The 14,308-nt window shown below is 45.4% G+C and overlaps 1 protein-coding gene across 2 annotated transcripts in view; it reads left to right on the top strand.

The window, feature by feature from the left end:
- TPR (translocated promoter region, nuclear basket protein) overlaps window positions 1-14,308 on the top strand; it is a 684,526-nt gene that overhangs the window by 125,953 nt on the left and 544,265 nt on the right. For both annotated transcript variants that reach the window (XM_086956072.1, XM_086956065.1), the window contains exons 18-19: window positions 7,764-7,926; window positions 10,737-10,871. In XM_086956072.1, coding sequence (XP_086812198.1) covers window positions 7,764-7,926; window positions 10,737-10,871 — 298 coding nt within the window. The remainder of the gene's footprint in view (window positions 1-7,763; window positions 7,927-10,736; window positions 10,872-14,308) is intronic.

Below are 14,308 nucleotides of genomic sequence, written 5' to 3'. Positions count from 1 at the left end.
GTTATTACATTTTAGTATTTGGTACGATTTTTAAAGAATATTTGTAGTTTGCAAAATCGACACTTAGAAGAAATTTCACAGAAAAACAGTCAATGGTTTCCTATGGAAGAAAATTCAGGTTACTGGTAAGTACAGTTAGGATTACTTTTGCGGTTCAGTACTGGGCTGAAAGGTACAGTACTGGCTTCTCTCCTGATAACAGGTGAGTAATCCAGAATTCGTTATTCGGCTGATTTTAGATGAATATTTTAAACTTTCAAAACTCTACACTTAGAAGAAATTTCAGTGAAAACCAGTCAATATTAGCCTATGGAAGAAAAGTGAGTTATCAGCTTTTGGGTAAGTACTCGACTGGTGGAGTTAAGGTTCTGGGCATAGATTCAGGGGTCTCCCAGATCGGAGAGGTACAGTTGTTACAACCTCAGCGGCACAGGGTCAGCCAGGTGCAGAGAGTAGGCCCAATGCCATCCAATGGAGGGTAAGGGGCCTTTGGTTGGTGGCTGCAAGCAAGCAGGCCACGCAGCTGTGTGAGCTGAGCTCCTGGTCACTTACTCAGGGCAAGTGGGGAAGTAGGGTAATAGTTGCACTTCCAGCCGCACTCGGGCGGCTGGGTGCAGGGTGCTTTTGAGCCTTTGGGCGCTCAATGATATCCAATGGGAAAGTTGAAAAATGAACAAATGCTGCAGGCTCGGGACAGATTCTTCAGGTGCGACCACCACTTCGAGAGGTAAGTTGGGATCTTGGAGAAGAGTTAGGTACCCCAAAGGAGGGCACAGGGGGTCAGGTGCAGGGGTGTCTTTTGGAGTCAGGAAATCTTACCCTCAGCTGGTCGCGGTTGGAAAGGTCCCTGGTTCTGAGGCTGCAGGCGTCGTCTGGGTCATCAAGGAGGGTCTTTGGGCACTGGACTTCGGGTGCCAGTCCCGGGTGGGCGTCCTCGTGGTCTTGGATCACTCTGGCACAGGCCGGGCTTGGCTGGTGCAGAGTGGGCTGGATTCGCGGTTCCTGTCTGGCACCAGGGGTGGAGTGGGAGTCCCATTCTTGTGGAAAGTTCAAGGCAGGCAGGTCCTCCGGGGTTGTCGAGGTTGCAGTCGGCTGGAGACGCCGGAGTTTTGCAGGAGCAGGTTCAAGGATCAACAGGCCTGTAGGTTTCTGGGGCCAAGTCAGTGGGTGTCGTCCTTTTGTTAGCAGCTGCACGGCAGGTCTTCTTGTTTCTTGGTCTTGTTATTGTAATCGGAACCTGAAGAAGCAAGGTTCAGGGTGCCCCTAAATACAAAATTTAGGGGTGTTACAGGTAGGGCAAGGGCAGTGACCTATGGGTCCCTGTCCTGGGGTGGGTACAGCCCCTATCCTGCTCCTCTCCTGTGGGAGGGGAGCAGGATGAGCCTAGCTGTGATTGGGCAGGACTCCCCATCTTTAAGATGGCTGGAGCCCGGGGTTGTGCTTCACCTCTGAGTTGGCAGAGGCTGGCACACCCCCCTTCCTGACGTAGGGTTTCTCGCCAGTTTTCCCGCCAGAGTGGGGGTCAGAACTGGTGGGGGCTAGTTGCTGAGTACAGCAAATGGTCTGGAGTGGCTCACAAAGGAGGAATGCCTTTGAAGCTTCCCTTGCCCATCCTGGGGGAGGAGGATTAGCACCTCGTCCCAGGATGTGCATTGTTGGAGGCCCACGAGAGCGAGGGCTCTCCACCCAGGGGTCTAGCAACATGTCTGCTGTGTAGCAGTCTAGGCAGGCCCTCAGACAAGACGTTGATTGCAGGTTAGGTTTAAGGGGGCATCTCAAAGATGCTCTCTGTAGTGCATTTTACATTAAATCCCGCACTGGCATCAGTGTGGGTTTAATGTGCTGAGAAGTTTGATATCAAACTTGCCAGTCTTCATTGTAGCCATTATGGTGCTGTGGAGTTCGTAATAACAACTTCTCAGTACCATATACTCTTTCTGGCATCACTGCAAGTAGTGCCCAGGAATGGCCCTGGGTACTGTAGGGGTACAGGGCTCATGCACCTGTGCCCACACCACTGGCATAGGGCACCCAGCTAGAGGGCTGGCTGATGTATGCCCGGGCAGTGGGTTTTGTGGGCATGGCGCACAGGGATGTGTGCCAGGTCGACTCTTTGTTTAGTTCTGTACTTAGGAACTCAGCCTGCAAAGGCAGTGTGTGGGTGTCGGGGTACAGGGCCCCTAAGGGTGAAACAATAAGTGCTGCAGCCCTTGGAGGTCTTCTCTGGTCACAGGTGGCCAGAGATGCCAAGTGGGTTTTAGTTTCAATACCGTTTTAGGGAAGGAACACAGGCCCTGGGCACCTGGTTTGCAGGAGCCCAGGGCACACTCAGTCAAAGCACATCCGCAGTTCATCAAAAAGGGGGGGCATACCAATGCAAGAAAGATGGCACTTTCTCACAGATTTTAAAAGTTTTATGACCTCTTTTGGAAAGAACATTTTGTATATGATCAGCTCGCCCTAGATTTTGGCTGGCTACTGCTGTTTTTTTTACTCTGTAGTACACTGGGCCCAGAGTCCTGTTGTCTAAAACCTGATCGACTTAGTCAACATCTGCAAAAAAAAGAGCCCATTTTTGGCATGGTCACCACCACTTTTTGTCTGGTATTCAGTGCAGTTTTGACAGAGCACTGGCTTCCTGCTGACCAGGTCCCCATTGCCAGATCGGTTTTCCTAAAACTGTACAATTGTTCCTCCAATTGGCAATACCTTTAGCGCCCCTTTAAGTCCCTAGTAAGGGCACCCCAGGAACTCAAGGCAAGGGCACTAAAGAGGGTCCCTTAGGGCAGTAGCTTGCATTATGTCACTGTTTGGGACACCTCACCTACTGTGTACAGACTGCCATACCTGCCGACACTGCATTCAATATGTTTGAGTCACTCCTATAGCAGGCCTTAAAACCCTAAGGCATGGTGCACTTTACTACATGAGTGCACATATCTGCTGCTGTGCTGGGCAGTTCAATTACTGCCAGTGCAAGTGGCCAGGGAATCTGATTGAACACATGTGCTGGACACTGGTGTAAAACGAGTTCCCCGGCTACATGAAGGCTTGGGTTTATTAATACATACACCCAGATGGCACCTTTAGCCTTTTCGATGAGTCGGACAGCCCCCGGCCGTCTGTGGTCATGGTGGGCTTGTGCGTCGAACGACCAGGGGCTGTCCCATCTGAGCATGCGCCTGATTCGGCCGCACCCTGGCGGAATGTCTGCCGCGGCGAAGCGGTTAGAGGTGCACACCAACTACTAGTGTGCTGACTGACTTGTCTTGAATGGGATGAGGTCTACGCTCCCAGGAGGTCACGAACAAAGCCTCCTCCAGTACAGTATGTTTTACACCTTCTGCAGCAGGATGACCAGTAAATTAGCATTCCAAGGCAGGGCGCTTTAAAGAGCCCGCTGTCTTTGGTATGGCTTTTCCCTCGGAGCTGATGCCCTCCCAACCCCATCTCCCTTGAGGTGGGCTACCTGATTTGAACACAAAACTTAAATATCTGCCTTCTTTGTAATGGCAGAATTAGGAACTCTTGGACAGTGATATGCCCCCTTCCCACAGGACGTGGTCCTATGGGGTCATAGTGACCCCAGGGGTAAGTAGCCAATTACTACTACCCTAAAATCCCCTAAATCTAGTATTTTGGGCAGCAGGTGGCACAAGGAAACCAGTACCTGCCGACCTTAAAGAAGAAAACTGATGCTGAAGAGTCTCAAAAGCAAGACCAGACCATCAACTGACTTGGCGCCAACCTGTCTGCTGTCCTCGACAGTTGCACCAAAGATGACCTGTCCTGCAGCTGCCTGTGCCTCCAAAAGCCTGGAAGGGATTGCAGCCTTCACCCCGGGACTCCCGTGGAGTAGCAGAGCTGCTCCCCTGCATCCTGGAGGCACCCCAGAAGAGCTGTGAGGACTCCGGACTGCCAAAAACTGGACAACGTAAAGCACCACTGCACCCATGCCCTCTAGCCAGAGTTGAAGCAGGAATATGATGCCTGCTTTGTCCTGAGACCCTCCAGATCCGCGGTCTACCTTGGGTAAACTAGCTGTGGACTTCCTGATGCCACCTTCTTGTTCAGGCCCCCTCTACCGCGAGTGTCTCCGGTGACCGAAACCTGACTCCTCAGACACCTCTGAGAAGTAGACCAAATGTGTTCTTAGTCATAGAGCACTGTGAGACTTGAGCCCCCTTGTTGGTTCAGCCAGAGTGCCCCCAAGTCCTAGCCTGCACCCTCTTTTTGGTCAGACCGATCTCCATTGACTTTAATCAGGTACCCAGTGCTGTATATTCCACCTCAGCACCCAGCTGCCGCAGTGCTGCCCGAGGTGACCTGTTGGTGCTGCCTTGACTCTTCCCATACTCACCTTAAGTGCAGAAGATAGTTCCTATAAGTTGTTGTAAAGTACCTGTATGAAGTATATTTGCCTTTCCTCTTAAGGATAACTTTACCGCTTCAAAAATTAAACTGTCGACTTTAAATTTTTTAAATATTTCTAACTCAAAACTTACTTACCTGATCGTGATGATTTAGGTGCCTAAATGTATATAAATATACTGATTCATTTTATAAATTGGTGTATATCGTTATTGAGTTGTGTGCATCACTTATTTACTGTGTGTATGCAGCAAATGTCTAAGTCTCCACTCTGTTGAGACTAAGGCTGCTTGATCACACTACCCCTTAAAATAGCACCTTGGGATTGCTAGAGCAAGCCATTGTCCATTTATAAGGGAATCTGGACTCTTTGCACCGTATACCTCTTTGGTATACTATATAAAGAGCCACCTTCCTTGAACTTCCCCCCATAAGATCCTAGTATATATGGTACAAGAGGTTCCCTGGGCTACCAAGGTAACTGTCACTAGTGGACTGCAGCAGTTAATTGTTGCACCACTACAGTGACAAAGGTGAAAACGTGACTCGGCCTGCCACTGCAGCCTAGTGTGGCAGCATCAAAACTGCCAACTCTACCTGGAAAAAGAAACCCTTTTGCCATGTCAAAAGCTTCCTTTTTATTAATACTAGTAAGCCTCCCCTAGGGAAGGTCTCAGTATCCCCCTAGGGAAGGTCTCAGTAACCCACTAGGCAGGGTTTTTAATATTAAAAAGGACATGTTTCGGTAGTCGACCTGACTAATATAGCGTTTCACTATCTACCCTGCTAAGTGCTACCTTCCATTTGGGACCACCAAAGATATTACTCCAGGATATCAAAGTAATTGTTACATTAAAACGGATTCCTTACTGTGATCTGATTTAGGGCTCTTTATAGAACGATGACTTGAGATAGTCACCACTTTGTTGCCCCAATCCTCCTGTAGCCTTTCCTGTCCAGTTGCAGTAGTTGACACTTGAAAGAAGATGTACCCCCCCCCTCACCCACTCGCTAGGAAGTCTGAAGCACTCCCTGATGCAGGAAACAAAGAATTGCTGGTGGGAGGAGGTGTGACTAGCATGTGCTGGCCACCGATAGCCCAGCTTCTAAGGGGCTATCACCTACCTGTTTCTTTGTGTAGGCAGACATCCCAGCATCTCCTCCAGAGGGGGGGTAAAGCAGTTGCAGAACCGGTTTTCCAGGGGGGATTACCTCCTACTGGGTACACCCCAAGTGTATGACCAGGGTTCCTCACAGGGAAAGGCTTGTACAATTTTGGATTTGGGTAGAGAAGGGTATCCTGGGATTGTTTGGTGGCCAAAGGTATTTAAAGTGGGAAGGGTTACCTCACAGGAACTATTGCTCTATTTGGTAGTGACTCCTCCCTGGTCACAAATTAGACTACTGGACTGCAAATAAAGCAGTGAAAGACTGCCCCATTGCTCCCTCGATCCAGCACAGAGAGACTGCATCTGCTGACCTTTAGAGACTTTCAAAGAGGACTGTGCCTGCGGTGCCCTCTCATGGAAAAGCCTACGTCAGGACAGGAAGAAGTGACTCCAATGGCTCCTGGTAAGCAACAGGACCACCAACAGCTAAGGAACCCTCCAATCCTCAAGGGTCCAGTCATGCAGGAACGCTTACTGGCTGCCGAACTGCCTGTTGGTGGACCGTTCTGACCTTCCCAAGGTGCCTAAAGTTCGTGGGAACGATATCCGAAGTCAAATTAGACCCTGGGCCACAAAGTTAAGATCTACTTACCTGTAAGCAACCCCTGTACCTGCTGTTACTGTGATCCAGTTGACAGTGGTAACTGGACCTGCACTGGACTTCCCTGCTGTATCTTGGGTGATCGAGGCCTGAGCCGGCCCTTGACAATTGTGGATGGAGGATGACCCCAGGTATTCTCACTTCATCTCTTCAGGTTCATCCTCATCTTCAGTATCCTGCATCACCAGTGTCAGGATCACATCTTCGCTTGATCTGTGATAAAGGAGTAAAGTGCACCGAGTACTCGAAGACTGGACCTGGTAGGTAACTTTCTTCCTGAGCCTAAGTGGTCCCTGTGACTGGCTCCCCTACCTGTTGTGACCTGTCCAAGTAAAGGGAAAGGACTGCTCTAGCCAGCTGGCTACTAACTGCTAAACTGCTTACAGCGATTTATTGCACTTCTTTAGAGAACTACAGTGCTTTACTTGGCTTTCAAAACGAATATGTCCGGTTTCCATCAACCCATTTTTGTTGTTTTGTTGCCTATTTTGAGAGAAACGTGGACTGTTTTTAGAAATTGGAGTCAGGTTTTTATTGTTTTTCGGGCTTGTTGACGGTTTTGGTACATCTACATGCTTTACATTGGTTTCTTTGCTTAAGCCCAACTGCTCTGTGCGACAGCGACCCAGGGCGGACCTAAAGGTTTTCTTAAAGAAACCCAACTGTACCTGACATGGTGAGGTTTCACGACCACACCACAGAATAATCCACTTTCCAACAACCTCATTAATGTCTTTAAAACCTACATATAGTTCCTAGAGAAGTTCACAGCTTGGTAGATCTGTTGGATTGACATCCAAATGTTTGTATTCAACGCGTGGTTCATCCTTAATCAAGTTTGACTTGGTTTTGTTACCCTTCCCGAAGTCATGTGCAATCGGAGACCAAAAGGCCTTAATACTCCTTTCAATAAAGCCCACGTGGTCCCATTTTCTGCTTAACCATCTTACTTCTTCCTTTTGATTAATTCTTTGAAATATCTATGCACATTTTTAATCCTGGATGTCCATCCTTCAGTCCTTTGTTTCCTAGTGTGCTTGTAACACCTGTCAAATCAGTGAATGCTTGTTCCTGCACTGTGTATAGCCAGCCATTGATATGATCATTCATAGTGACCCATCTGGGGACTGCAATTCGATTGAGAGTATGAACACCTTATGATGAAATACGTTAAAGAGGTATGTTCGTATAGTCCCTGCCTCTCTGTAGTCTTATTGGTAATGAGATCCACCTTTTTCCAATTTTTAATCACCATCCTGGAACATCTGAAGACCCCTTTGTCTTTTCTAACGGACAGGTATTTTACGCTGTACAGAATATGAATCTTTCCCACTTAATTGTTCCCGTTTGTTTATCAGGGAGACACCCTTCTGCCTGTTTTCAGTTTTTAAGAATGTTAAAGTATCCCTTAGAAACCTAGTTTGCATCGAGGCATACAACTCCAATTTCAACTTGGACTACTTGTTTACTGATTTAAGACTTGGACCTCATGTCTTGCTATCCCATACAAAAGAAATCACTAAGAACATGGTTTTCAAAGAAGGTTCTCTTTGTGTTGGCCATGTTTTAATTTACCTTGTTTTATGATCCTCTCTTAATCAACCTTTTGTTGCAACTTGAAGGTATGAGATGCTGCAGGATAATGTTGAAGGATACCGTCGTGAAATAACATCCCTGCATGAGAAATCTCAAAAGCTTTCAGCCACCACCCAAAAGCAGGAGCAGATCATCAACACCTTGACCCAGGATCTAAGAGCGGCCAACGAGAAGCTTGCCATAGCTGAGGTGATTTTACAGTTCCCTTTCAATATCTTGTTGCTGGGTTGTAAAACATTTAAAAATGTATTGTTTGCAAATGAATTTTAACTTAAGTGGAAGGTTTCTTCTTCTGTTTCTTATTTCCTGGCTTCAGAGCAAACACTCACAAAAAATTAAACCACTATTTATGATGTTTAAAGTTATGATAGTTCAACAGGAAGACCTGGTTTAATCTAGAAGGTAGAGCCCTAACTCATGGGGGAGATTTGTCTTTCGTTTGGGTCAAAATATAATTGTGGCTGTAATTGAGATGCAGATAGTGGTGAATCTCATTGTACTGGTTAATTAAATCCTGATTGTAAGGGCTGCACAACATCTTATAAACATGGATCTAACCTTTGATAATGGGGAGAAATGTTGTTGTGTACATGTCTCCCATACATTGTGAACGAATGTTATAGTGCATATGGCACTTGCTTTTCATGGTGGTTTTGCTTTTGACATAGAAAAAAAAAGAAAAAAAGCCTTTGTTGCTTCAATAAGAAAACCTTGCTTTGCCATATAATCAGATGCTAACCTCCGATACCAGTGAAGGTTTCTAAAGTCACTGTCTCATTCCCTAAATATTGAAGTATAGGCGTCTGCAGAGCAGATTACTTTAACTCTAACCAAATTCAAAAATTATAGTTTTGGTGGTATTGTATGCCGTTCAGCCTGTAAATGACGCTGGGAAAATGTTAAAGAAGAAGCTGGGTGCGGAACTCTGTATCTCACTTAAGGATTTCTGGGGCAACAAGTGTCGCCAGCACGTCAAGCCTTCTGATTGAAAAGGCTAGAACCAGAAGGCCTGTTCTTTGTAAGAGAACAGGAAAGAGTCTTACTGAAACCTGGGGCTCTTTTGAGGACAACATACTAGTTGTTGCATACGTTATGACTTTGGCGGAACGCTACAAAGTGTGCTTTCTCACACACAGGTGAACTGTTTAATGCACCAGTGATGAATGTGAAAGACAGATTGTTGTGCCCCTGCAAAACACTACTTTATGTGTAATTGATATAGAAACATTGCTTTTGGATTACTAACTATCCCTTAAATGGATCGGGGCAAAATGAAAACAGTAAAAAAAAAAAGAAACTTATTTTGGTTTTCACTGTATCACTCACACACACATTGTACTAAGAAGAATGAACACTTTACTAAAAAGTATTTATTACTACAGGAACAATCTGGTTCTCAGTATATCTAAAACAACTACACAGATTATTATAAAAACAGAGAGAAGGCACATTATAAATAACGAAAATAAAATTAACATTTCTAGCGTTCTTAAAATAGCCTTTAAAATTGTCTAGAACAACTTAATGTCTACTTCTATACTAAAAAAGCATGGACGACAGAGCAACTGGCAGTCTAGAGTTTCTTAGGAAGAAGAGACTCACTACATATCTTGTTGGCTGAAAAGGCTGTCTTTATCAGCGTAGGCATGAAGACCGTGTCCCCTGCGAAGGCCAAACGCATGCTTCGGTAGCAGTCAATCAGTCTTCCTCCGAAACTCAGCGTTATGAGCTTCAAGCGAGATGTAGCATCTGCAAAGTGTGCTGACAATAGGTGTGACCGTCTCTGGCAGAATCTCAGGCAATATTCTGGGAGAAAGATCTCTCATGAAGAGTGGTCAGATGGAAGGAATATTAAATCTTATCAGAAATTGGAGTGTCTGACCCATATTATGTGCATCAAGGTATGGGTCCCTGACATTTACTTATGAGCATATAAAGTAAAAGGACTTAAATTCAGACTATTATTTTGCTTAAATGTTGGTTAGGTTCTTAATTAACCTTTACATGGTGTAATGGTAATGTAGACCTTAACCCAGACAAATGTTACATTTATGGTTATATCGGACTCTTTCACAGTTCTTTAAAAGATGAGGTCAGTCAACATCTGTGTCGAATATCAGACGTGACCGTGATTCTGCATAAATCGGGAAAAATGGCGGCTTCCATTGTTTGAGAGAGATGTTGGCCCCCATTAGTCAAGATGGAGTCGAGGCCTATATAAGATTAAGTCAAACCTTAGTATCTTTTCGTCAGAGTGCACTGTTTAATGCAAACATGCAGTCAAATTTTTTCGGTTCTCTGGCTAAAATTATGCCTACATCTTTGACTCTTATTTTCAATGAACTCCATTCTCCCCAGGGGCCTACTTGGACCATACGTTGAAGGGCTTTGTGTCCTAGCCATTAAGTTGCCTAGAGTGAAAAGAACAATACAGCCAAAGACCGGGTAACTTAAGGTGGGGCTGCTTTTCAAGTATTGACGAGCAGACCTGGTATTCAATGGGCCTGAGCTGGAGGATAAGGATGTTGGTGCATCTTTTTTCCCAGACATGCCTTGACTCTGCCATAGGCATGCTGTGAGAGGGACTGACCCAGATTTGAGGCAGGGTGTAAACTGAAGATTGTATGAATGGTCCTGGGTGAGATGGAGTAGTCTGGTGTCATGACCATGGGTAGCCTAGTTGGTGATCTGGGAGTATTACTTTCTACCAGTCTAATGAGCGAGGGGTTTGAGTGTTCAGAAACGAAATTTGATCATGCACTCACATGTGGATTTCAGCACCCTGAGATAAGGTAATGATGTAGAGTATGGAGTTCATTAAACAGTGAGTTTGTTTAGTGCTAGGAAAATCATGTTTAAACTGCATGGGACTGAAATATTTTAACACGTCCTACTTGTGTTTTGTAGTGGTTCCATATTAGTAATGATTTAAGTTGCTGCTAAGTATCCGTAATTCTACTGTAAAATTGTTAGCATTTTGGATGTGCATTTTATTACAGGTGAGGGCAGAAAACTTGAGGAAAGAGAAGGACATGCTGAAGATGTCAGAAGCCCGTCTGAACCAGGAGAGGGAGTCCTTAATAGCTGGCCAAAGAGGGCAGAATCTCTTGTACACTAATCTACAAACTATTCAGGTAAGTTACAGAAATGCTTGAGCATGTTCAGGTTAGTTTCTGTTAAACTTCGTTTTGCGTGGGATCTGAGACTGAAATTAGGATGTACCTTAATTGTGCACCAAACTGCTCATCCATTGTGATAGGAAAATCTGTGACTAGATTTCCTGTACACCACCAGCCTGTTTAAGTAAATTGAGGTTTATGTTTTCATTGTAAATCAGCCTCTAAAGTTCAATAAAATTTACAAAAGTACGTTTCAACTTCAGCTGCTCAAGGGATATTTTCACAGCTGGGTCAGGATCAAGTGCATTTGAAGAATCTTGATTATTATTTTATTCAAATTCCTGTGATCAAGTGGATCCAATTTGCAGGTACTGAATGAACACAAATGGTCAAAAACAAGCCACCTGCAGTCCCCTTTGACTTTTCTCAGATGGAACCTCTGCATCCTTTTCTTCAGTTTTTCTGGTTTTCTACAGCCATCCTTTTATAATGTATATTTTTATGTTTTACTTAAGTTTTGACTTTTTTCCTTTTCCCCCAAGATTCAATTTATTGTAATTGAGGTTGATTATTGTGCACACTTTTTCTATCTGAAGCAGTCAGTTTTTTTTATAATCCAATTTAATCGCCATTTCTGAATCAACCATACAAAGTTAAATCTCACGAGTCCACATCCCACCTCAACCAGAAACACAGCACAAAATCCAGAACGAAAATACAGTAGCAATATCCCTCTCTATGTCCCCATCAACCGGCACTATCTAGGAGTCGCAAAAGAACCAACCTTCCACCACCCCCCCCAAAAACAATCCTATAATCCTATAATCCTTGCAGTCACCCCAGACCTTGTCATGTTTTTTTGGCAGCTCCTAGATTTAGAAGTGGAAAGCTCCAAGGCAATGCAGTGGCCCAGTCCATTGTCCTTCCTCTCGAGAGATGGGCGTGATACCTTCCCCAGCTCTCGTGCAATGTCCCTTTTTGGTGGTAGTAGACCTATTTGAAGGAAATAATCTTTTTATTTATTGAAGTCTGTATCCTCAGTGATGTGGAGTAGTGCAAATTTGGTTTCAAGGGCCAGTGGCCAACCAACACCCTGCCTAAGGTACTGAGCACTCCTGTCCAGTATGAGCAAAGCACTGGACAAGATCTTATAGTGTAAAGGAAATTGCATCTCCTGCCTCCACATCGAAGTTGGCTTGAGGAAGAGAGGGACAACTCTTCTTTCTCGAAACACTCATGCCATAACAGAAGGCAAACTGATATCTGCTTCTGCTCCCCAGCATCCTAGACCAAGGTAAGGAGGTGTTCTTAGGCCCAGCCACAGCAAGAGCTGTAACCCCCTACAGCAGAGAAGTACAAACACTCCACACAAGCCACTCAATACTGCATGGGAAAATACCCCGTAGATTTCATAATCATGGCAAAAGTCAGAAAAAGGAACAATGCACACACATCAACCGGGCCACCACCAGAAAAGGAGAGGTAAAGAGTGGGTCTGTTGGTAAGGAAAATTGAAAGGGAAGCAGCTACACAATGGAGAATTGCCAATTCTGACACGCTTCTCTACCGCGACGGTCCCCAGCAGTGGGAGAAAATTGAGTGTTTCATGCAACACCTCCCAGAAGAGTTCAAAAAGCGAGCCAAGGCAGGAATCCAGGAGAGCAATAACATCACCAACTCCTGTCTCCAATCAGTGTTGGACACAGCAGACACTGCCAGCAGGCATATATGCACAGACACTACCCTCGGAGGGCACACCTGGCTAAGTCTCCGGATTCAAAGTAGTCATCTGTGATCAACATGGCTTTCATGGTGAAAAGCCCTCTTTAAACCACTGTGAAGGGGGAAATTAAACCGAGAAGTCTTTCAGTTCCGGTGAACCTACAGTAGAGGAGGAATGCCCACTAAGAGACCGGCAGTCAGCACGAACGGCAGGCCTGTAGCCAGCCGGTTATACAACAGTGGCAACACCTAGCGAGACAGCCCTTTTCAAGGAAACCGTGAGGGAGAGGCCATCTTCAAGGGGGGCTAAGAGGCAAGCAAACAAGTGACTGTCTGCGTCCACAACTGAGCCACATCACACAAGTTGGGGGAAAGAATATAAGGATTATTGCAGGAGTGGAGGTCCATTAGCTCGTACAACTGCATATTAAATATAATCCGAGCAAGCACAAGGAGATGATGGACAGAGTGCTGAAACTTTTCAAACACTCCCCCCCCCCCCCCCCCCCTTCCCCCCCAGGCACAGATCTGAGTTGAATTCATCATTCTTTAGCTCACTCTGCCACCCCAGTTCAGACCAAGCCATATGCAAATCAGTCTTGACACTGTTCCTCATGGGAATAGTCTAGCAGAACTGCCAAGCTAGGCATCAAGCAAATTAACCTGGCTGATGAGGGGTGTTACCCCGAAATCGGTCCCACAATGCTCGTTTCCGGTCCAGGTAGGACCTGGCCCGGCAGTTCAGGCTGGACTGTTCCCATGAAGCACAGGGCAAGACTTAATTGCATATGGCTGGGACCAAACTGGGGTGTTGAAGAGAGCTAAAGAACGATTTTGGATTCAACCCAAATCTTTGACCGGGGGTGAGTGGCCGAAAAGTTTCAGCACTCCGTCCATCATCTCCTTATGTTTGCTCAATTAAATATAATCATGCACGGCTACTTCAGAGAACTCAAGACACAGCCACCCTCCCCCATAGAGAAAACCATTAACTGAACAATAGCTTGTGCAAATGTGATAGGCAGTCAAAGAGCTCACCAAAAAAACAGCCATATCAAGAGTCCATGCAAGGAGACCAGAAGAGGCGTCTACTGGGTATACTTCCTAGGCAAGTCCGAACACCGAGAGCAGTACTAGGCCTCAGATATCTGAACAAGTTCATATGAGCACAACACTTCAAGATGACATTACAGGATGTAATCCTGCTCCTAAGAAGGGGAATCGTAGGCCTATAGAATGCCTACCGGCACATACCATTAAACCTAAGATACATTTAGTACCTTATATTACTCTTAGAGAAAGTACACTGCCAGTTCAGAGTGCTACCCTTCTGAGTAAAATCAGCATTGTGATTTTCCAAAATGCCTAGTAGAAATAGCCACATACCTGAGAAGACAAGATATACACTTTTACCCTTATCTGGTCGACTCACTAGTGAAAGCAAGCGCAAGATATTTGACTGTTTTGGCAGAGTGTGCGCATTCATTGCTCTGGACTATACTTGTACACACATGCATGAGGAGTGACCTTCGAAGTACATGTGCGATGATCTGAGATGGTTTTTTCTTTTGATTTCTTTAAAAGATTTTGTTTGCAATGTGAAGTCTGACGTCAGCAGTGGAAGGATACTACTTATCCTGTGATAACAGTTGGACCAAGAAACTCGTTGACAGGACAAATGCAAGAGTAGGCTTGAATTCCTGAAGGATTGACTCCAAAGCAGGGAACTG

Source organism: Lissotriton vulgaris, chromosome 1_1 (assembly GCF_964263255.1).
Source record: "Lissotriton vulgaris chromosome 1_1, aLisVul1.2, whole genome shotgun sequence".
In the NCBI taxonomy this organism is placed as follows: Eukaryota; Metazoa; Chordata; class Amphibia; order Caudata; family Salamandridae; genus Lissotriton; species Lissotriton vulgaris.
Note: the sequence above shows the minus strand (reverse complement) of the source record. Positions and strands in the feature narration are given on the sequence as shown.